Below are 22,590 nucleotides of genomic sequence, written 5' to 3' on the forward strand. Positions count from 1 at the left end.
TTTTTTTGCCCTACAGACTAAGGCATAAGATGGTGAATTGAAATCACTGCTCAAAGGGCAAGGGTAGGGCAAAACAAAGATGTTTCTAGGGTGGCTCGTATATTGTTGAGCTGTCTGCTGTTCAGTGGAAAGGAAGCTCCTGCCACTAGTGTAGACTAATAAAAAGAGGATTATTCTGAGAAAATATGCACCCTACACACTGCTTAAAGCATGCTGACCACTATGCAAAGTGGCCTTTTGCATCTGTCTGCAGTACAACCCACTCATGCGCCTTTTCATTACGAAACCGTACAATGGACTGCTGAAACTTCCCACACTAGCAGGGGTGGATTGGGAAATAAGTTCTGCAGTTTTTTTTTTTTTTTTTTTTTTTTTTTTTTTCTTCCCATAAATCACAAGCATCCCCTTCCACTTAAGAGAAAAGAAAAAAAAATCTATTATTATTTCTCAAGAAACATACACTTTGGATTTCTATCAAAGTTAAGGTAGTGCTGTTGTTGTGTGGCAATAGCTCCAGTGTCTTCATCGCCACACCAGTACATGGGATGTGTTGTTACGACACTGGGCAGGACTTTGGTTACCAGTATAATGCCATTGACATCTGAAGAGCTGTTTGGCATCACCTGAGCTCCAGTTCCCTGTAAGCAGAGCTGATGGCCTTTTCCAACACTCCCCCCTTTTCATGACTTCAGTGGTTCTTGGCAGCAGGTTGCCCTTGGCTTCAGCATGCAGCTTCAGCAAGCTTCCCTGGGCAGAGGAAGCGAAGCTGCTTGATGGGGAATCACTGCATCTGTGCTCCTTGGCTGAATTATTTAGTGATGGTTACAGGTTGTGTGTACCTGGTTCGTTAATGTGTTGGTAACAAGCTGACCGATATCAGCATTTGCATTGCATGGATTAGCTGAAGTTTCATCAGGCTGCTGCAGCGGGAGGTTATGTTAACCAAAACAGTCCAAAGACATATTTATAACCAGAGAGACTAACTGTAAGCTTCTGCAGAAGCTGGCAACAATCCTATAAGTTCCTTGTTGTTTTTGAAGCCTTTGGGTGATGGTTTCCATGCCATATCTATAAATACTTCCCTGACATTAACATTCTATGAAGGAAGAACCTCACTGGCACTAATTAGTTTGCAAGCTGTGATGAAAGTTATATTCTGGTTGTCACTGCTTGCTTAATGTCAGACAGCTTGCATCTAAATTATTAGTGCTACGTTTCTCTTATGAAGACCTGCATTTCACTTCTGCATGTGTGAGGAAATAACTGTCCCTAGGTAGAGTTTGGCTTCTAATACACGCCCGGTGCATTTTATTTTCCTGTTAAATGCTGCTGTGTGGTTTTGCTGCACTTGGCTGCTGTGCCAGGTGACTTTAGGGTAAGAACTGGAGAAGACTGGACTGATGGGAGGTGGTGGATGATGTGCCGAGCCCCAGGACTGGTGCCAGCAGGCGCTGAGGGTGAGGGCTGTACTGCAGAGGCACAATCACTCTTGTTTTCCCCTGGTCCTGCAGCGTAGTTGTTTCCTGCCAGGGCTTGTTTTGGTACTCATAGCTATCCGCACTGTTCTCATTCAGCTGCTTTAGCCAGGAGTAGAGCCGAGCCTTCAATTATTTCCCCACCTATTCCAATGGGGGAACAAGGCGCCAGCAGCCGCACTCATTCCTGAAGGCCTGTGGCTGCCACAGCTGTATAGAGGAAGGAAGGTGGGGTGGGTCTCAGGTGGTGTTTTTGGAAGTGATTTAGATCCATGGGCATGCACACACAGTGATAAAATGAGGGCTTTAGGGAAAATATCCTGTCACTCATGAGTGTAAAAGCTGGGTTGTTCGGAAGTGAAAAAACTTTCCTGGGTACTATGCCTGCTGTTGAAAATTAAAAGAAGGCACCCCTATCTCCAACAACAATAAGTATGCTTTCCAGCTTTTTGTTTGTCCAGCAAGCAAATAAAAAATTAGCTAGTAAGTGTATCAGAAAAAGCTTGCTGATCCACTACTAAACAGACGTTAGAATTGATCTACTTGTAGTGATTTATTCATATTACTATAAAGAGATTTTATTTGCTATTCTGCTCACTAATTAGTGACTGTATTTATTTAGTTACATTTATTATTACTTATTCTGTATGTAATGATCCACTTCTTTATTTAGTTACTTTCAGAATTTCTTTACCACCCGTGAAGAGTAGTACCATACTTAGCTGTACAACAGGGCTAACAGTGCTCCCTGTTTCATAGCTTTGTGGACCTGGGTTTGTAAAAGATTGAATTTCCTTTGAACGCCATCAGGTTAATGTATCTTGTAAGAGAAAGTTTATTGCGGTCGATTTTGGTGTGATTTTGTTGGCGACTACACAACCTATTAACATCTGGTTTTGAAACTAGAACAAAGTGATCTGAATTCTCCTTGTCAGTTTTTATAGATGTTGAGGGTGCAGTGCTCAGGGGCAGGTACAGAAGTTCATTTATAGGGACAATATGGTTTTTGTGTTTCTATACTTCCTATAAAGAACACACATTGCATTTGGCTCATAATTTCAGTTTATTATCAAAATGTTTTTATCAGATGACAAACCCAAAAAGCTAAAAGGAACATAGGTTTTCAAATGTACCTATTGTAGCAGTCATCTGAGGTATCTGCTACTTATTTTTGGAAATCTGTTTGCTTTGATATACAAAGCAGTAAGTTCCTTTGCAATCTGCATGAGGATGTCCAACACGTGTCACTGCAGATTTAAAGCCTGTTACCTTCTTATTTAAAGCTCCGTTCTTGCAAGCAGCTCTGCAGCTTTACTGATGTGAGGACTGACATTGATCAGAACATATACAGATTATGTGCAGGATCAAAACCCTAAATACTGAGAAAGTCAGCCTGAAAACTGTACTTGATGGTACACTTGCTGGTGTACTCCATTGAAGAGCTCTGTTTTGTAGACTCTGTCCTATTGCCTAACACCATGCTTTAATCAAATTTCCCAGTTCTATGCAGACGCTGATAAAATATATTACAATACTTCAAGTCAGAAGTGTAGCTCAGATTTAAATATAAAAACTATGGTTTGTACGTTGCTAGAAACTTTTAAAAAGACCAACTTTAGAGAAAACAAGAAAAAGCTTAGAAAACCGTGAAAGGGTCTTAGTCGCAATCTTACAGATTACATGTTCAAAAATTAATAAATTACCTACAATTTCAGTTTGGCTGGAAAGTACTAAATAAACTGTTGTAAATAGTGAGTTCAAATAATACACACTGGCATAATTAGTGAGAAATTAATTACAGCAGGTCTTTGGACTCCTCTTTTATAAATGGTTTCAAGTAGAAATGAAAGCATTTGGTAGAACAGATTTATCCTAACAGCATAGGGTACAAAGTCTGACACAGGATACCAACTGTTGTCTCATTATCATATTATGATGTCTAAAACCATGTGTTACTTAATATTTTCTTCCTCTGCTTGATTGCAACTATGCATTCACCAACCAGTGGGAGATGATGCCTTGTACTTTGACATTTCAAAAAAAACCAATACAATCCAAAGTGCCAGCAACCCATGGGCAACAGGATTAACTATGAGTGAAATGTTACTGTACACTGTCAAGTGTTTTAGATTCTGCAGGGTTCAGTGATAGGAAAAGCAGCTGGTTAGCTAGAACAGCTAACTGCTGCATTGGTATTAGTCCTTCATTTGAGAAATAGATTGATTTGATATGTGATTGTTTATGTTTGCTTGTTGACTAAGAATTACAGTGACTTTTATAGAAGGTTTCCAACAATTTTCTTCCCTCCTCCCCTTCTAAAAAGTAGTTCAAAATTTCTCTTCTTCTGGAAAGCTTCTTGAGATGCAAGGCTTGCAGCTCCGTTACCAAACTCGGCATTTTTTAGTAGGGTCCATGTAGTTTTTTGTGGTACACGAAAAGGCTTCAGAAAACTCCTGAGAGTTTTGCAATGATCCTATGACCCTTTAAAACAAAACAAGAATATCTTGGCATTTTTAATTCCCTTCATTTAAAAGCAAAAGCAAAACAAACAAGCAAACCAAAGATCCACATTTCATAACATTTCTCCCCCATCACTTCAAAAAACTGTGGGAAATGCATGTATTTCTCAGCTCTGACTGTTGGTTCCCTTTCACCTAAAGTGGTGGCTGTGTCTTCTCCCTCCAGTCTTACATTCCCTTTTGCAAGCCCCAGAAATATAGGACCAGACCTTCCTCATTATGGGCTCTACAAAGTCTTCCATTTATTTCTATACCAACAGCTTTACTGCCTGTTGTTTGTTTTCACTGAGATTTCTTTCATAGCTATCTTTTGTTGATAAGTTTCCTGCTAACGGGAAAACAAGACCCCGAGGTGGAGGAATATGGTATAATTTTTCATCGAATATTCATTTACATTTTTACACCAACCAGATTTTAACTAATATCGTATTGCTTCTTTGGGCGTTTTCACAAATGTTCCGGTGAACAAGTTTCCTGGAAAAAAGACTCATACAAACAGCAGATCTCAAGTGAGTATGAGGACGTAGCAGCTAAAGTGGTTTTGTATTTGTAATTGTGAACATGTGTGAATGTAACTGAGAGGAGTTGCTCATTCCTTCAGGAATGGAAATATAGCATGCACATGTCTACGCTAGAAAACAACTTCAGCTGCAAATGTCAAACATAAATACTGATGCACATTGATTGGGGACCGGGAATTATTTGAGGGACTGCTCCTGTGAGTAATTTTTGGTTGTTCTGTGAATAATCATAATGATTACATTCAACAGAAACAGCAAGTGTCCGGAGAAATTGAGGTGAAGTTCAGCAGGTGACATCTGCAACGATTTGACAGGCTCCACAAGATCAAAAGCGAAAATATTTCCCAGCTGGTCTCAGCAGCAGTGCAGGAGGTAACTTTCTATTTTTTAGCCATTTTTCTGGGCTATGTATTTAAGTGATTTAGTAGGGCTTCACTGTTTAGTGGCCAAGAACTGCTAAAGCGCGAGTTCACCAGAAACAGAACAAGAAGTATTTTGGGTCTATTTGCATATGTTACAAACAAAAAGTGTACTGAAATGCTTTCTACTTCAGATCTCTTAGATGGGCCTCATCCTGAAAATTGCCTCATGTTCTAACTATGTTAGTATAGTTCCTCATTGATATTTGTGTAATTGGATATAAATTTTATAGCCTTTCATCCTGATGTAAAACAGCACAAGCATGATATAATGTGTCCAAAATATACATAAATACAATTATGTGAAGATGCTGAACTGGTAAACTTCAGGGGACTTGTGCTTCATAGAAATTAGGTATGGAAGGAAGAGGCAAAGTTCTGCAGAACTGTGGTAGAGTCTCATGAGTGCTGTGGCTGAACTCAGCTGCTTGTAGGACTTGTGCACAAACTGCCTGTAGGAGAGGTCTGCGTATGGTATAAAAACCACCCACAGTGAAATGTCAGTCAAGGAGCAACTGAAGGAACAGTCACTGCTTTCACCAAATATTTAAGCATGTGGGATAAGTGAAATAGTTCTTTGGTGAAAAGCCATTGACAGAAAGATGTTGGAATTAATGCTTTGAATCGTATCAAGCAAAATCAGTTACTGTGCATGGGAGTCCTGGAGGTGATTCAAAGTTTACAGCTATACCACTAAGGAACAGGTTGCTCTGACTTAAAATGAAAAGATCCTAGTCTGGTCCTAATAATTCACACCAAACAGCCAAGTTTACGGTATGTCCCTCTTGAATTCAAGCTCACCTATTCTTGGGAAGGATAACTGACAATACGAGGCAGAAAACACACATTTGCTTATTGTACCAACACATACAGGTTTGTAAGTAATCTTCCACCAAAACCTCACTCTTGCAAGAGAAAACAAATGGTGATTTTGTGTAGCTTTCTATATGCCTAAATCAACCCTGGTAAATGAAACCTAGCATTTTGTGCTGGATTTTATAATTCAGTAGCTAAAAGCTGTGTTGCACCTAGGGAATTACACTGAGGATTGTTATACATGCTGACCTGAATTTGCCTGGGCTGTGCACGTCAGTTTTGATGGAGTTCACAGCATATTCTGGTCTGTATGTTCCACACCATACCTACACACGTAACAAAGAAAAGCATTTGTTAGCAATAAGATTGTCCAGGATGAGTCCTGCTGTCATTTCACTATGGAATACTTAATATCTCGAGATTAAATTTCATTTTAGAACATACCAAAAGTACATATTTTTTTTTAAAGGATACAGTCAGCATCAAACAAAGGCAGTATGAAATACCTGTGCGAAATTCAGAAAAAACAGCTGCTGATGGTTCATGTCAAGACCAGGAAGAAGCTTCTCTTTCCCATTCTTTTTCACATAATTTTCATAGGCCTGTAAAATGAATTGTGTAGCAATGTTACAACGTCTACTCCATACAGTCAAAATGAAATGATGACAAGGAGGAACATCATGGAGTCTTTGACATAATTTATCATCAACTACCTTGGCCATCCGTCTTATCACATGCAACCTTTATCCCTGTGCTCCCAGCACAGGGATCCCCAACCCAGTGTCTGGGCCAGGTGTCCCTGCCTGCTTCTGGCAAAAATTATCTCCAAGACAATGAAGATGTGATCAGAGCATTCATTCCCCCTCCTCTTACTCATCTTTCCCTCCTACCCTTGTTCTTTCTCTTATGAGTTATTCTTGTTCCTTTTCTTCTCCAATAAGTTAAAAAAGTGTGGTAAGATGCTTCAAAAGTGGAAACAAAACCAAAAAACTCTTGATTCTACAGAACATGTGTGCTGGTCACAGTTTGCTTTCCTCTCAAATGTTTATCAAACAAATGAATATCATCTTATTTTGCTAATTATAGGGTTAGAATCTGAAATAATACACCTACAGTAAGATAGGCTTTCCTGTATACAATGCAGAGCTCCAGGATCCCATTTTGCTAGCATAAAACTGATTGTGCAGGGAGAAGATCAGTTCTATCAACTATTAAATCAATCGTATCAATTAATAATGCTGTATTATAAAAAAACATTTTTTCATTTTTAGCTATGTTTGATTTTTTAATGGACTAGGAATAAATGTATTTTTTTCTAACAATTGCAAAATACTTTAAAACTTTCCATAGTAATAAAAGCAGCTTTCATGTTTCTCATGAAGACCACATGTCAAACAGTAAATTGTTAGCATGTTGCTACTTATAGAAAGATGCTGGCAAACTGGAGAAATGTTCTGACTGAAGACGGTGCCAAACTACAGCAAGAGGAAAGCCAATTGCACAAGTGCAAATTGAAGAACGAGTGGTTAACAGGTCTAGTGACAAGGCTCCTGTAATTTTAATCAATCATAAGCTGAACAAGAGCCAACAGTGCCATGATACTGCAAAAAAAGGCAAATATCATACTGGGATGTATAAACAGGAATGTCTTATACAAGTCACATGAAGTAATCCTTCCCCTGTACTTGGCACTGGCCAGGTCTCAGCTGGAGCACTCTGTCCAGTTTTGGGCACTGCACTTAAAGTAAGATGTGGACCAACTGGAGAGAGTCCAGAAGAAAGCAGCAAGAATGAGCAGAGGTCTAGCAAACATGACCTATGAGGAAAGATTGAAAGAACGGGGTTTGTTTAGTCTAAAGAGGAGAAGTCTGGGCCTTCAAGTATGTAACAGCCTTCAAGTATGTCAAACGTTGCAGAAAAGGAAGGAATCGATGGCTCTGTGTTCCCACTGTTGGAAGCAGAGATGTGACAGCACTCACACTACAGCATGGAGGTGGAGGAACCTCCCTTACTGCAGGTTTGGCTCTTGGAAATGTTGGTTGTGCCTGCTGGGAGGGGGGACTGGAGGAGCTCTCAAGGTTCCTTCTTGTCTTTTTTTCTACTATTTATATGATGTCATAATAAGTATGGATAGCCAATTCTATTTTTTAAATACTTCTGACTTTCTACTTTTTCTCTGCCTACGCCCATTCCTTTCAGAAAGAGAATGGCCTTTCATGGGTCCATACTGCTCTGCTTTTTTGTTTGATTTTTTTAATGCACAAATGTTCTGATAGTTCAAGATAAGACTGATGTAGTATGCCATACCGATGCCTCTTCTAGTCTTCCACGTCATTCTTTAAACTCTCCTTTATGATTGTATTTATGTATTTACCCTCAAACATTTGTATTTCTAGCGGTGTAAGTGTTGCTGATGGCCTTGTTTGCAGAAGCTGTGATGTGTGAGTTGGCCCATGCATCCCAGCAGGCACAGCATGAGGAATGATAGCAGTCTAGTTGTCAAGTGTGGAGTATTTTGCTACAGAACAAGGTGTTCAGGGAAGGAGTGGAAGGATCACGTTATGATGGCCTGCACTGTCAGATTTGTAAGTAAAAAGAAAATGGCCAGGAAAGGAAAGGAAAACCAAAATGCTTACAAGTCCCCCATGGAAGGCTTAGCGCAAGGAATCCAGATGTCGCTGACATCTTTGGATATCTATTTAGGGGACACCAGTCACTTGTATGAGATGACATTTTGAGCAAGGAGTAGTGTTACACATAGGCAGAGACTGTTTATGGACAGAGCTTAGGAGGAAATAATTCTAGCCCTCCTTTCTGGCATGAAAAGGCTGGTGAAGGCAGACAGAGCTGCTCAACATCATCAGTTTAGCTAGGTGATGGTCCAAGAGTGGCATTGATTTGTTGAATGGTTTTATTCTACAAAGTCCCTATTCACAGAAGAAAAAAAAAGTTGAAAAAGATGCAGAGTGTGCTAGCAGTAAATAATATCTATCCTGAAACAATTAATAGGATGAAATACAACAGCTTGGTCCTATTCCTAACACAAAAATAATGTTTCTCCTTCAAAGACTCTGAAATTCATTTTCTTAATATATGATGGTTTTAGCTAAAATAGAAAAATGGATGCTTCTTACCCTATATGCTTGTCTAACACCTCCGTTATCAGCAATGTTTTCTCCTAGGGTGTTGATTCCACTCAGCTGTAAAACAAAAAAAAGAAGTACAGTTTTCTGAAAGAAGAACTTATTCAGGACCTCTAATGCCAAACTTTGTGCTTTATTCACTTTTAGAGGGGAGAATTCCCTTAAAATATGAAGTTTTAGCAGAAGATTATGACAGTGTCTCTGAAAGTTATCTGCCTCCCTTGTCTCAAAATCCATGCAGATACTCTTGTTTTCCCTAATCCTCTTCTTCCCCATCCAGGTAGCTTTCTAGTATCTCATATCTCTGTTACTCGGATTTTCTGATGCTTAGTCGTTTGTTCATTCATTCTTCCTTTTTTCCCCATGTCTTTAACCATCATCTTCTTATCACAGTTCCAGTTAGAAATGGGCAGAATCTGTCCGTAAATTAAATCCAAAGTCCAGATAGTTGAAATTATCAGTTAACAGACCTCAGCACATCTGCTAGGAAGTTAAGTATTTTCCAGTATATTAGGCCAGTTAAGTAGCTCTTTGGTAGCAAGATGCATAGAAGATAACAATTTAGCTAATACAGTACTTGTAAAGCAGTGAAGTATCACTAAAGATTATGAATCTTTGGTAATAGAGAAATGGTAATTTTATTTTTAAGAAATTATACTTTTGACCTTTACCCTGGGCCTTTGGCTTCAATATTCAAAGCTGCAAAACTTAGCATCATCATTAGATTGAATATGATATGTGAAAAATGGCAGACAAATTTGCCAAAAAAATCTCTTTTATTTTTAATGGCTTCTCTGTCAGTCCCAGCAGTTTTAAAAAGAGATTTAGGAGATCCTCAGGGCAAGAACATTTTTCTTTTCCTTATTCTACATGAGGAATGTATTGTCAGCCTCTAAGAAGACCACATAGTGGTAGTCAGAGAAGTACCTTCTTGTAAGCATTTTCTCGGTGGCCACCTAACTGTAGGAGGTCCCAGCCAAGAACTTTGTTCCTTACAGAAATAGGTGGTGGCACTGTGCAGTGCCCTGCATGGTTATCCAGTGAAGTCTAGAACAAACAAGGTGGGCGCTGAAGGTAACTGCTCTGCCACCATGCAATGCCAGTGAGCTGGGCTGCTTCCCTTTCTTACTGTGCCGTGGTGACCCAGCAGCTGCCCAGGGACTTCCCTCTGGAAGGTGCAGGAGACTGAACTGAAAACTGTCCTGGTGCACTGTGTGCCTCTGCTGACAGAATAAAGGCACCTCACCCAGAAACGATGGTTGAAATCTGCTGTCTGTAGCTTTGAAGAACACGCAGTGCCAACCTGCATCAGTTACAGCCTTGTGGCACTACTGTGGGGGCACCGTGAAGATAATTAAGCTGTTTCTATATTACTTAAACTGGCTTGCATGTTAGAGGTAATGTGGATGCATTAGCAGAACATTTGGTCATCCTCAGAATGACATGGCATGGTATGAAGTACTCTGTGCTATGGAGACAGAGCTGGCTCTTGCCTGTGGTGGCTTTGCAGCTTGCATTCAGGAGGAACAGGACCGGTTTCCTGTTCAGCAAGAGGAATGCTCAAACAGCTCTTACCTGTTCCTTTGAGTTAATGTTCATCTTGCTGGGACACAAAACAGACCTGATCCTGCAAATTGTGCTCATGAAATTAGGGTTTCCAGACACAACCATTACACTCTATGCCAAAAACACCTAATAGTTTTAACCCTGCAGAATGCTATAAATGCAGTTACATTTAGATTGGCTGCCTCTCCTAAGTCTGCATTTCATCTTTTCCTCGTAGTCCTACTGTACTCTGGTTCTCCTCAGGCCTTATTGCTTTGTAGTCCGCATGTTTATTTTCAGGAAAGAGCAAGAAAATTGTGAGAGAAAGAAAGCAGCAGGGAGGATCTGTTTTCATGGGAGTATACATTATTTGCACACCAAGCTTTAGAGAAATGAGGATCAAACATCTAAGGTATTTTTTTGTTTGTTTGTTCTGCCTTGTAAAGAATAGCCTTTGAGGGTCTAAAAAGGCTTCTAGGGTAACTACTCCTAGGACTGTTACTCCTTTGGAACATAAATCCTGCCTCTTTCAGCACAACTAGTGTATGCGTGGAGTTTTACCATTATCTTTAACAGTCTCTTACTGTTTTCCCTCTTTTCTTTTTGAGGTGTAGGGGGTGACACTGTTGGCCATATGCCAAGAGACTATTTATGTGGAAAAGGGTTTGCACGTGTAGGACAGAAGATTTTGTGTTCCCTCATTACAAACAACATTGGTAGTTACAAATAAATGCAACATACCTGCTGTCCCCCTGCTAGGTCCCATGAGAAGTTTCCATACTGATACACCATACACTGCGACAGTTCCTTAAAATTGCGTGCTGATTCTTCGGTCCACCAGTCTACGAGGTCTCCATTCTCATTAAAATTTCTGCCTGTAATAATGTTTTAGCAGAATTAGCAGGAAAAGAGGTTTTTTGATGCACTAAAATGGGTCGCAAATAATTACAATCACACGTGCAATAAATAAATGAATTCCTGTAATGAGGAAGTAATACAGATGATGCTCTTAATTTTCCTTTTTTTTTTTTTTTTTTTTTTTTTTTTTTTCCTAAACCAACTATATTCCAGCTAAAGAATAAAACAAACTAACCCAGACTGAATTAGAAGGTTGGATTAAGGTTCTCTTAGGAAGTCTGGCATACTTCTGACCTGTGATTGATGCTGGATTGATCCTGTGTGTAAAACTTTCCACTTACTCTAAGTTTTGTAACTAGAAGCTCAGTAACTTACCATTGTCATCAAAACCATGCGTGATTTCATGACCGATGACCATGCCTATGCCACCATAATTCAGAGATTTGGGCTGAGATGCACTGAAGAAAGGGGGCTGTAAAATGCCAGCAGGAAAGACTGCAAAAAAAGCCAACATGATTAAGGTACTGCCTCATTATGCCATGTGTACAGTGTGAACAGGCCATTTTAGCAGGCTGCAAACAAAGTCATGCTGTTCCCTCAGATTTACCAGCAAAAGTAATTTTATCTACATGTGGTAATGGCTGTAGGGAAGTAGAAACAGATCAGCGGGACCATTCCCTTTCCTCCCCAAGCTTAGGGTAAAGCAAAACTGGTCTTTAAACACTTGCATAATCATGATCAGATTTACTTTAAGCATTTGTTACGGTTTTGCTTTGCAAAGGAGCAGCTGTACTTTTCCAGTTCACAGCATTTAGCACTCTCAGACTCTTGTAGCATTATTAAATAGACTTTGCAACATCATGAAAGATGGGTGGGTGTTCCCCTAGAATGCATAAATTATTTGATCATAGCCCCCACCAGAAATCAATCTCAGAAGAATTTGTTCTTCCTTTGAAAATATCAGTAACTCCCACTAGAATAATAATAATAAAAAGCCATGAGAGCAGTGAAAGAACTGGAACAAGGAACTTCTTTTCACCCACTTCTAAGTTTATTTTTTTACACTTTTAAGAAATAGCTTAGTAAAAATAAATAATCTTGCAATTGTGGTATTTTTTAAAATTAACATTTGTTCTTGTGTTTCAGTGTAAATCCCAGTACGGTTCTAGAGATTTCTTACAAGAGGAAAAAGAACCATGAGAAAATTGAAAAATAAGAGGTTAGAAAAGAAACCATTTCTTCTGCCCTGTGTAAGCTGCTGCCTGCTGTCATGGTAATTCTGTCGTTGTTACTTTGGCATGTAATTAAAGGGCTGAATGTTTCAATGTTCATTAGTATCAGAAAATGCTGATAGTAAAGATGAGTGTAAATGCCACACTGTGTGATGGGCCGTTTTGTTGGCTGGTAAAACAGCAATATCTGGAGTACAGCATCAGAAGGCTAGTCATTTTTTTTTAAGATTACTGCTAGCAATACATTTCCTCAGAATGATAGGCATCGGTCCTGCTGGCTTGAAACACAGCTGTAACTCCTTTGGAGCTCAGTGTGTTCTTCAGTTGAAAACCCATGGACATCTTCCCTTCCTGGAGGCAGGCAGTTCCCCAGGACTTTCAGTTTAGAATAATTAACACCCTGTCACCTCATCTAGTTTTAGAATAAAAAGTCAAAATTTAAAGATTTTTTTTTTTCATTTCGTCCTTCTGAAAACAAGTTATTCCCCAACTTCTGCTACATAACACAGTGGATAGCTCTTCTTCCTCTAGCGGGATACGTTTCAAGCTGATGGAACAGCGGTAATCAGCTGTATTGAAATGCAGTAACAGAGCTCTAAACTTCCTACAGATCCTGCATAAAACTCCTTTCTAGAGGCTATTTTTTTAAAGAATAGAATTACTAATCTAATTTGGACATCACTCTAAAGATCAGACTACTTTAATTATCCACACATGCCATAGCTGAAAGATGAAGTAAGAATTTATGGTTCAGATTAACAGCCATCACCTTCAGTCTTCCAAATCAGGATTTATTTTCTACAAATTATTGAGCAAAACAATGTCTAACAAGGCCTTCTGAGCACATTTTTCTGCTTAATATCCAGTAATATGTTCAAAATGCTCACTTAGCTTTACCACCTACCCAAATGACTGTACTGTCTTGCTGTCCTTAGTACTAGTAGGGAGCTCTTCTGTGCTGTGATTTGTAACTAGATCGTTAACTGCTATGGATAAGGTAGCTGGTGAGAGATTTTCTGAGGAAAGTTTGTCTTTTGGGAAGTGCTGATTTCATTAAGCCTCAAATGTTTTGTTCCAGCAGCCACAATTATTTTTACTTTGAGAAAGTGGTGACAGCCCTGTAGGATTGCTGTCTGCCTGGGATGTAAAGCAGCTCTGAACAAGGAGCATATATTCCAGGAATAAGCTGCTGGTTCTGTGCTCAGGACAGCTCACGTGAGGCTGCATTCCTGGAGTCTGTCTTCCTAGCAGTGGATCTTACAGCTGTATATGGGAAAGTGCAGGAGATAAGGACACAGAAGCTGAGAATAAGCTGTTTTCTGTACTAACGCTTTCCTGTCTGAATCTCAAGCTTGTCCTTGAGATCTCAAGGACAATCCTGTCCTTGTTCTGCACATGATTCAAAACATGAGGAGATGAAAAACGCTATGGCCACTGATCTCGAGCAATGAAACCTCTGAGCTTGCTCTACTGAGATCCTTCTACAGCCCCCATTTCATTTACAACTTTTAAAATACATGCAAATATATGTATATATGTAATTTAGCCATTAAAAATATATCCAGGTAGTAAGCTTGTAAACCTTACCTATCTGATTCCTACTTGCAGAATAAAAAGCATTGACAACAGCAGCTCCACTTATCCACCTAGGAACAACAAAAGAATAAAGGTTAGAATTTCAGTTCTCAGTGGCAGAGCTAGTGATTATAGGTACAAACCTAGAAATGGAAATCACAGGATCTCAGCATACTCGAGGTTTGAAGGCAGTTTTGGAGACTGATGAATTCAGTGCCTTGCTTACAGCCTGGTGAACTAGAGAAAGTTGCTCAGGATGAGCATAGAACCATAGAATGGTTTGGGCTGGGAGGGACCTTAAAGCTCATCTAATTCTACCCCCTGCCATGGGCAGGGACCTCTCCCACCAGACCAGGTTGCTCAAAGTCCTGTCCAGTCTGGCGTTGCACACCCTCAGGGATGGGGCAGCCACAGCTTCTCTGGGCAGACTGTGCCAGTACCTTACCACCCTTATTGTTAAAAAAAAGTTTTTTCTTAGACATAAGTAGAATTTGTTGTGTAGCAGTTTGTACTCGTTGTCTTTTGTTCTGTCACCGAACACTAGTGAGGAGCCAGCTCCATCTGCTTTACTCCTGCACATCAGGTATCTCCACACATTGTTAACACTCCCTGTCACCCTGCTGCCATTTCTCCTTGCAGCTGAACAATCCCAGTGCTCTCAGCCTCTCATCATATTTGAGATGCCCCAATCCCTTAACCATTTTTGTAGTCCTTCCCTTAGTTATCCAAACTGCTTAATGGTGATACTTGGTTTGTGTTTTCATTTCTGCTCTTACTGCAGAACTGTACAGGCAAACTTTTCCACGAAAAAAAAAAAAAAACAAACACAAATGCAAGCAAACAAAAAACTATCAAACAAACAAAAAAACCCACTAAAACATAGAAACGAAGGTCGTAATGATATCTAAGCACTTGGGGATGATGTAATTTTTTTTTTAAAGACAATTTACTTAACAGGATTTTTGCATTGCTTATCATCATCATATATCCAGATATCTCAAGTACCAGATTAGAAACTGTTGCAGTTTTCACTTTAACACACTTCCTTGAGGGATGAAATCACATGCAAAGATCATCATGGGATCTGTGGCAAGGCTTAATTCACAGTCCAATAGGTTAACTTCAGTAATAACTCCTTTCCTTGCTGAAGACTCTTAGCCTTACTTTTGGTCCATCTCAAAACATAGGAAACAATGGAAGTACAAGCACAGTTTGATTTACAGAGCCAAGGAGCAGAACCAAGAAATACACAGGCTGATGGTTTTTGATTTCTTCTTAGGAGACGAAAATTCTTCTTTTCTCTCGTTTCATATGTTCTTACTGCTCATTGCACATGTATTAGCATGTGCAGCTGTATGTGCTTTATCTGGTTCTATGGGCTTGAGTTGTGTCTCATATTAGCACAGTTCTGGGAGGTAGTCTTTGATCTGGGAACTGGTAGGACTAGAAAAGTAAAACTGAAGTCTTGCATCTCTGGTTCTGGTTGAGAGCTGAGGGCTGTAGTGGCTTATAGGCTATGAGTTCTTAGGATGATTTGTAATAAAAGAGTTTTTCCTTTACATTAACAGTTAAGTCTGACCCTGACAGTTTTATTATACTTAATAAATAGTACCTGACAGTACACTGAAAAGTTTTTCATAGGAGACTTTGGACTAACGGAGTGAAGTTGTAAATGATTTATTTGGTAACTGTATTGCACAACCAGTCAAAAGCTATGAATTGTATCCCAACAGTGGCTATTACTCAATGAACTGAAAATTAACTTGCAGAATAAATGATACCTATCAGGAGATGATCACTCGTGGTTGATATTAAAAACCTCAGCTATAAGGTTGATGATCACTTCCAGGCTCACTTTAGGTAATTTTTGAATGCAATTAGGTTTGGTAATTATGGTAGTTACTCTTAACTAATATACTCTTACGGGAACAAAACAGGAGTTGTGCTAAATTAAGGAGAAGTAATTCAACAAGCAAAGTTCAAACAAAGTTTGAAGTTAAAATAAAAAAAAGTGAGATAGCTGTTAGGTAGAACATACATTTACAGTTAATAATATGTAAATATTGAAGAGAAAAAGCAATATTTGGTACTATTTATCTAAATAATTATTATATTTCTGAAAAAGCTCTGACAGAGTATTTGGAAATTTCATAACACCCGTTCATAATAGGTGTGAAGTATACGTCATCTTCTGAAAAGGTAAAAGTTTGAAGATGTGAGATGATTTGTTTTCTTTTTCTTTAAAAAAAAAAGTGTGGAACAGCACTGTGAAAAAGACAAAATAATTAAAAATAGAAAGACAATCATATAATAATTCAGCTCAGTACCTTTAGAAGTCATATAGTCTCATGTGAAGGTAATTAGATCAGGTTGCTTATAGGCTTGTCCATTCAGGACTGGAGTATATCCAAGGACGGAGACCAAACAGTCTCTCTGGGTCTTAAGGTGAAAAGTTTTTCCTAATATCTAGTCAATATTTTTCATATTCTAATTTGTGTCTTTTCTCACTCATCCTATCCCTGTGCATCTCCAAGATGCATCAGGCTTCTCTATATCCCTTCCAGTTAGGTAGTTGAAGACAACAGTAAAACCCCTCCTTTGTCTTCTCAAGACTGAACAAAAACAGTTCTCTTATCCTCTCCTCTACACAAATCCATCTCTGCAGCCCATATTCAAATGAACAGTCCTGCAAAGTTTGCATAGCCTATGGTGACCACAGTCTTTTTTCCGATTTGGCTTAATTAATTTTTAAATGGGTCAGAGCTGAGGCAGGAAGAGTAGCCAGCACAGCTAGGGAATGTTCTGTGTCAGTCTTTTAGTACATCTACATCAGTATTTTAATTCAGAGCATGAGAACATTTCTGAAGTAAATTTCTGCTCATCTTCGTTTAATCATGCCTTGTTTGGCATTGCACAGCAGTCTCTGAGCAACAGAAATAAAACACATGGGGATGAAATTCATCTTTCGGATGAACTTAATTGAAAAGCTGCTCTCCAGGAGTCCACTTAATCCGCTCCAGGAGCTGAGAGACCAGAGTAGACCTACTCCAGAATACTTAACCTTCCACACCATCCCCCAAGTTTCATCGCCCTTCTTGATAATGTAGGTTCAGCCTTTGAGAAGATAGCAGTGCCCTCCTACTGCCTCTCTTAATGGGGGAAAATTTGCAGGAAGGTCAATAAAGCATTGATGATTACCCTCCAACCAAGTACTTCCTCCTGTGGAGATTGGGTGAAAACCTATATATGGTATTTTGAAGTACTTACTCCTCTTTGTCCACCTTTTCTCTGAGCTTTTTCAGTCTTTTCTTCTGGGTAAATACTAAATTTTGAATAATGTTTTCAAAGTATTCTTCTTCTTTGAAGTTCAACTTAAAAGAAAGAGGAGAAAATACTTAGTGGCCGTGTTACTGATTTGCAGTTAAAGACAGATAGAGCTGGAAAATCTAGTCTTCAGTGTTATAATCAAAGCAATGCATTTCTAAGAGTGTTTTTTATCTGGGGTTAAAGCATGGTTCGCAGTTCTCTGCTACATCACTGAGTTGATACGGTAGCCGGATATATGTTAGTGGCTATATAATCCTTACCAGAGATCTTTATTCCCTCTTTATATGTTTCAAACTAAGTTGAGCATTTGTTGGTTTTGACCCTAATTTCTGGGAGTTGCCTGCCTGAAACCAGTATCTGCCAGCCTAGAAAGCTGCAATTCTTCCTTGGAAAGAATGCATAAACAAGGTTTAAACTGTGTTTTAAAAGCATACTCTAATTATTTTTCAAAATGAAAATTTCACCTTCTAAGGTAAATTCTATGTGAACCTACATGGATGCTGATATGCTAATGGAGTTATTCTTAAAATGAACCTGCATCGTAAAAGAATACCGAGGACACGTTTGCAGTGAGAAAGCTCAGATGCAGTTTAAATTATACAGGTTGTCCACATGGTACTTCAGGGACTGATTCCCATTCATGGCTAGGCAGGTGCAGTTACTAAGTTAAGTGTACCTGCATCCACGTCAACCAGTGTTAAGTCAATCTGTGGCAGATTTAAATATACTTGACTGAACACCATTGTCTCTATATGTTATTCTAGCATAATTCCTCTAGAATGTATACATTCCCTTGAAATACCATCAAATACACATTGCCATCGGTTCTGGATCAGCTGCACCACACTGAACTTTAATACGTTCTTACTTCTGTGCAACTCAAGACAAGATTGAGTTATTCTGTGCAGATGTGCATGATTTGGCTTGGCTAAGAAGACAAAACCACAATTTCTCTCTTAAGACCTTTTTCTAATTATGCTGCCTATTGTGGATACTTACCTCCTGGTACTCACTATTCAGCTTATTGTCATCAGTCATGATCTCATCTGGATAACCGATCCTCTCTCTAATTGCTGTTGCCTAGGGAAAAGATAATTTGATATCCTTAGCCATCAATCATGAATTAGGTAATAAGTGTAGTATGGAAGCAACTGCAGAAAACCCAGAACTTCAATTATATAGTTTTTGTACATTTCTTTAATCACTGAAATCACAGTGAGGTTTATGGTTAATTACAACAATGGAAAATTCCAGAAAACATATTGTTCCTTCTTTTATAAGTAAACCTAGAGAAGTGTGCACAAGACAAGCAAACAAACTCCAGCTATGTTTTTGAGCTGAAAATCCGATTTAAAAAATAGTAGATAACCCAAAATATTTGTCATACTTTATAATGTTAAAATTGAAATGGAATTCATGACTGGAAGTTTTTTAACTTCAGTATGTTATAGGAAATCACATTTACAAATTTTTAGAACCTCAGCTTCAGTCTGTATCCAAATTTCTTAACTAGCTCCCACATCTACATTGGAGTGAAATGTTTTATTAAATGTTCCCAAATTTTGGCAATTATAACTCCTGAACAAAGTCTTTTAACTTGAACTTTACTCGTTTTCATTTGATAGTTAAATATTGATTTACATGTATATTTGATGACAATACCAGATCAATTTAAAAAAAAAAGAAAAAAAAATGATTATAGTAGCTACTTCTACCTTTAAAAGAGAACTCACTGAAGGTGTCCAGTCTATGATTTGACTTTTCGTTCTTATACTATTGCACATTTAAGATTTAACTTACTTTTTGCTCTGCTTTCTTCTTGGTTTCTAGATCCATCCATGTGATTTCATCTAAGGTTTTTATAAAAACATCACGTATATCTGCAATCATTTCCTCAACCTTGGAAGAAAACATTAGTCTGTTACATAGCCACATAAAATGATCAAGTTATTTTTCCACAGTGGTAATTTGTTTATTACAGTCTTGTTTTTCCTGCAGTAGCTGCTTAAGTGTGTGGACCACACTCAAAATCTGGAGGTCAAGTTAAGGCGTACTTTTGGCCTGTCCTATGGGAGGAAAGGGAATGGGCATGAGCTCACAAAACAATACAAATTATTTGGATAACTAAAAATCTGTCAGATATCCATCTGTGTGATGTTATGCATCTGATGAAATTATTTTATATGTGTCTACCACAAGAAATGGTGTATCTTAAGCTTGGATTACAGTAGGAGTGATAGGAGGGAACTAAGTCTTTTCAGGTTAATTTTCAGCAATGTTCTCTGTGACCAAAAGCAAACAGAAATAACCGATATGCGATTGTCCCTGTGCCTCGTGTTGGCAGGATGTGAACTAGCATCAGTCTCAAAGAACAAGCAGGGACTGTTGGTTCTAGGAAGTGCTGTTCCTTGCGTGTGCTTTTTGGCTTATGCATGGTCCATCACTATTGTGGCTGTGGTGGTGCTTTAGGCCGGCTCCTAGAACAAGTGGAGCAGGCAGATGTCTCTCTCCCTCCGAGTGTGCACACGTACGATTTGTATTTCACATTACTTCACAGTGTGGCCGTTTGCACTGAAGACAGGCCAGCTCAAAGTTAGCGATGCAGAAGTATGCAGTGCAAAGGAATGACTCTCAGAGCCCAGGCATTCTTGTTCCTCCCTAGTGGTACAGTGATTGAGAAGCAAACCTGAAGGTTAGGGTTTTTAGAGAGTGAACCTGCTTTACAGAGAAGTTGAACTGAACATGTAACCCAAGCTTTTAAAAGAACTGCATGTTAAGTGGCAATTAGGTGACATTTGGATGGCACATGGGTTAAGTTTGCTGAAAGCCTTACCACATGTTTACTGTCTCCAGCAAATGCTTCCTCTACATATAACCGTCCCACTGCATTTTCCATGTTGCCGTTGACATAGTTTGCACAGCGCCGCCACACAGCAGTTTCTGATGTTGTGCCATAAAGTGCCTGCCAAACACAAACATCAGATAAAAGAGTGTACATAAACAAAAAGTTTACATTTTTGTATATAGACAATGGCAAAGCCCCTTGCTGTTGTTTCAAACTTAGACATTTTTCTAAATAAAGCTTCCTCAGTGAAATGCTAAAATGTAGTGCTGGATGTTTATAGAGTTCAAAAAGTAGTATTCCTTGATGATGCAGACTAAGCAAATATGAAGCTTCATATTATAATGATTTTAAAGAGCAGGAACAAAAGAAATAAATGATGAATAGACTACTGTGTTCAGGTATATAAAACTGAACAAACTAAATGTCCATTGACTGCCTTCAGTAATTATTCCTTTTTTTTTTTTTTCCTTTTTTTTTTTCCTTTTTTTGTAACGAGCTGAATCCTCCTTAAAATGCTGCATATGTGTGTGAAATTGTTTTCTTTCTCACTAACAGACGAAACAAAATGGCCTTAATCTTTCTTAATGGAGCTCAGCAACCTTTCAAAGCAGAAAGTTCAACTGGGGAAATAGAGAAGATTTCTGTTTCCAATCTGTGGGATTGCTCAGCATTTCCTTAAAAGCACTAAAATATCTGCAAGATCAAATGACTGAAAACAAGACTGGGCGCACATTGTTTGGCTGAATCTATTACATTAAATGCTGAAGAGTTTCTAACAAGTCGATGAAAACTGTAGAGCAATTGTTTGCAAATGAATATGACTGTTACCAAAATGACCATATCATAAAGGGATTAATTTAGATTTGGAAGTAACAGAGACCAACTACCAGAACAGTGCTTTTCAGACCCACTTCAGCTATTAAGCATATGTCATATAAATGATGCATACACTCCAGCAGGAGCTTCAGCAAACAAATTTGGCTTTTGTGCACAAAATTCAAAATACATTAATTTTTTATATAGGAAGGACATAAAAAGAGAGATGAATTTCTGCACCTTACGGAAAGCATTCCTTGTGTCTTTGTAGTTACGGCTTAGGCTGTTTACCAGATCCATTACAAATCGCCAGGCCATGTAATTTTGAAGTTCTCTGTGTAATAAAACAATAATAATAAGCTGGTAATGTTTTTAGACTTCTGAGATTTACTGTAAATAAAATGCAGATTACAAAAATACCTAACATACCTACCTTGGAGTATACTTATTAAGAATAGACTTCAGCTTGGTAAGGTATTCTGGATCATAAACAACCACATCTTCTGTATTCTCAACATTAATTTGTACAGTTGACATTATATTATTTATGAATTTTGACCAGTTGAATACCTGGAAAAGGAATATACATTATTATATGGTTAAATCCTGAAAAAACACTATTTAGCTATTTTGAAAAATATGTTTGTGCAACACAAATGCTCTGACTTTAGTTCTCCTAATAGCTTCACCACTTGTAAATGGCATATAATAGTAACTGATCTGAGATAATTTATATCCACTGTGCTCTAAAATCCCATTAACATATGGTGGTATTTAGCAGAAAGAGTCCAGATACGGTTTTGTTTTCAGTCTTACACAATTAAAAATGTTATAGCACTTTCCATTTAGCCTGGAAAAACAGATTTATTTATTTATTTATTTATTTATTTATTTATTTAAAGTAAAATTTCAATTGCCTTCTTGCTATATTTGGCTATGAACTTCTAAATCAAACCATGACTAAAAGCTTTATTTTTTAATATGGTATGGGCAATAAGAAATTCATAGTATACATGAGAATACATTCTCAAGCATATGGTAAGGGCTTTCTCTGAAGTACACTGAAGTCCATAAAATGATTTATTTTAATAGGCTTTAAAACAGACACACTAAATACCCAGTCTGTAACAAATTTTCCTCTGTATGCTGTAGTACAAGGTACTGAAAAATGAAATAGATTTGATAGCAGATCTGTTAATGTCTGATAGCAGCGTGCTGTGGCAGACAAATCTACTTGTCTTCATTTGCATGGTACTGCTTGAGACAGATCCCTCAGGCTGCAGTCCTTTGGGCAGTATGGTGTTATATGGTTCTTTATGGTTTCCCTATTTGATATGGTTATATGGCGTTATGGTTCTTTTGACAGGAAAGCTTTACTGGAAGAGATAACGTCTTTTATCAGACAAACTCTGTAGCTGAGGAAAGTAGATAAGCTTTCAGGAATAGATCTCTTCAGGTTTGAAAGAGAAGCAGCAAACTTCCAGCTAATTTTAGGAATA

General features: G+C 38.4%; 1 protein-coding gene across 4 annotated transcripts in view; it reads right to left on the bottom strand.

Annotated features, from left to right (window-relative positions):
- Positions 1–2,519: 2,519 nt before the first annotated feature.
- MME (membrane metalloendopeptidase) overlaps positions 2,520–22,590 on the bottom strand; it is a 38,189-nt gene continuing 18,118 nt past the window's right edge. For all 4 annotated transcript variants that reach the window (XM_032193616.1, XM_032193615.1, XM_032193614.1 and 1 more), the window contains exons 11-23: positions 21,525–21,661; positions 21,332–21,425; positions 20,264–20,392; positions 19,231–19,329; positions 18,430–18,510; positions 17,371–17,474; positions 14,116–14,174; positions 11,672–11,791; positions 11,180–11,313; positions 8,885–8,950; positions 6,257–6,352; positions 6,000–6,076; positions 2,520–3,956 (exon numbers count right to left, since the gene is read on the bottom strand). In XM_032193616.1, the coding sequence (XP_032049507.1) occupies positions 3,857–3,956; positions 6,000–6,076; positions 6,257–6,352; positions 8,885–8,950; positions 11,180–11,313; positions 11,672–11,791; positions 14,116–14,174; positions 17,371–17,474; positions 18,430–18,510; positions 19,231–19,329; positions 20,264–20,392; positions 21,332–21,425; positions 21,525–21,661 (1,296 nt within the window). In that variant the 3' untranslated portion in view covers positions 2,520–3,856. The remainder of the gene's footprint in view (positions 3,957–5,999; positions 6,077–6,256; positions 6,353–8,884; positions 8,951–11,179; positions 11,314–11,671; positions 11,792–14,115; positions 14,175–17,370; positions 17,475–18,429; positions 18,511–19,230; positions 19,330–20,263; positions 20,393–21,331; positions 21,426–21,524; positions 21,662–22,590) is intronic.

This window comes from Aythya fuligula, chromosome 9 (genome assembly GCF_009819795.1).
Source record: "Aythya fuligula isolate bAytFul2 chromosome 9, bAytFul2.pri, whole genome shotgun sequence".
Classification (NCBI taxonomy): Eukaryota; Metazoa; Chordata; class Aves; order Anseriformes; family Anatidae; genus Aythya; species Aythya fuligula.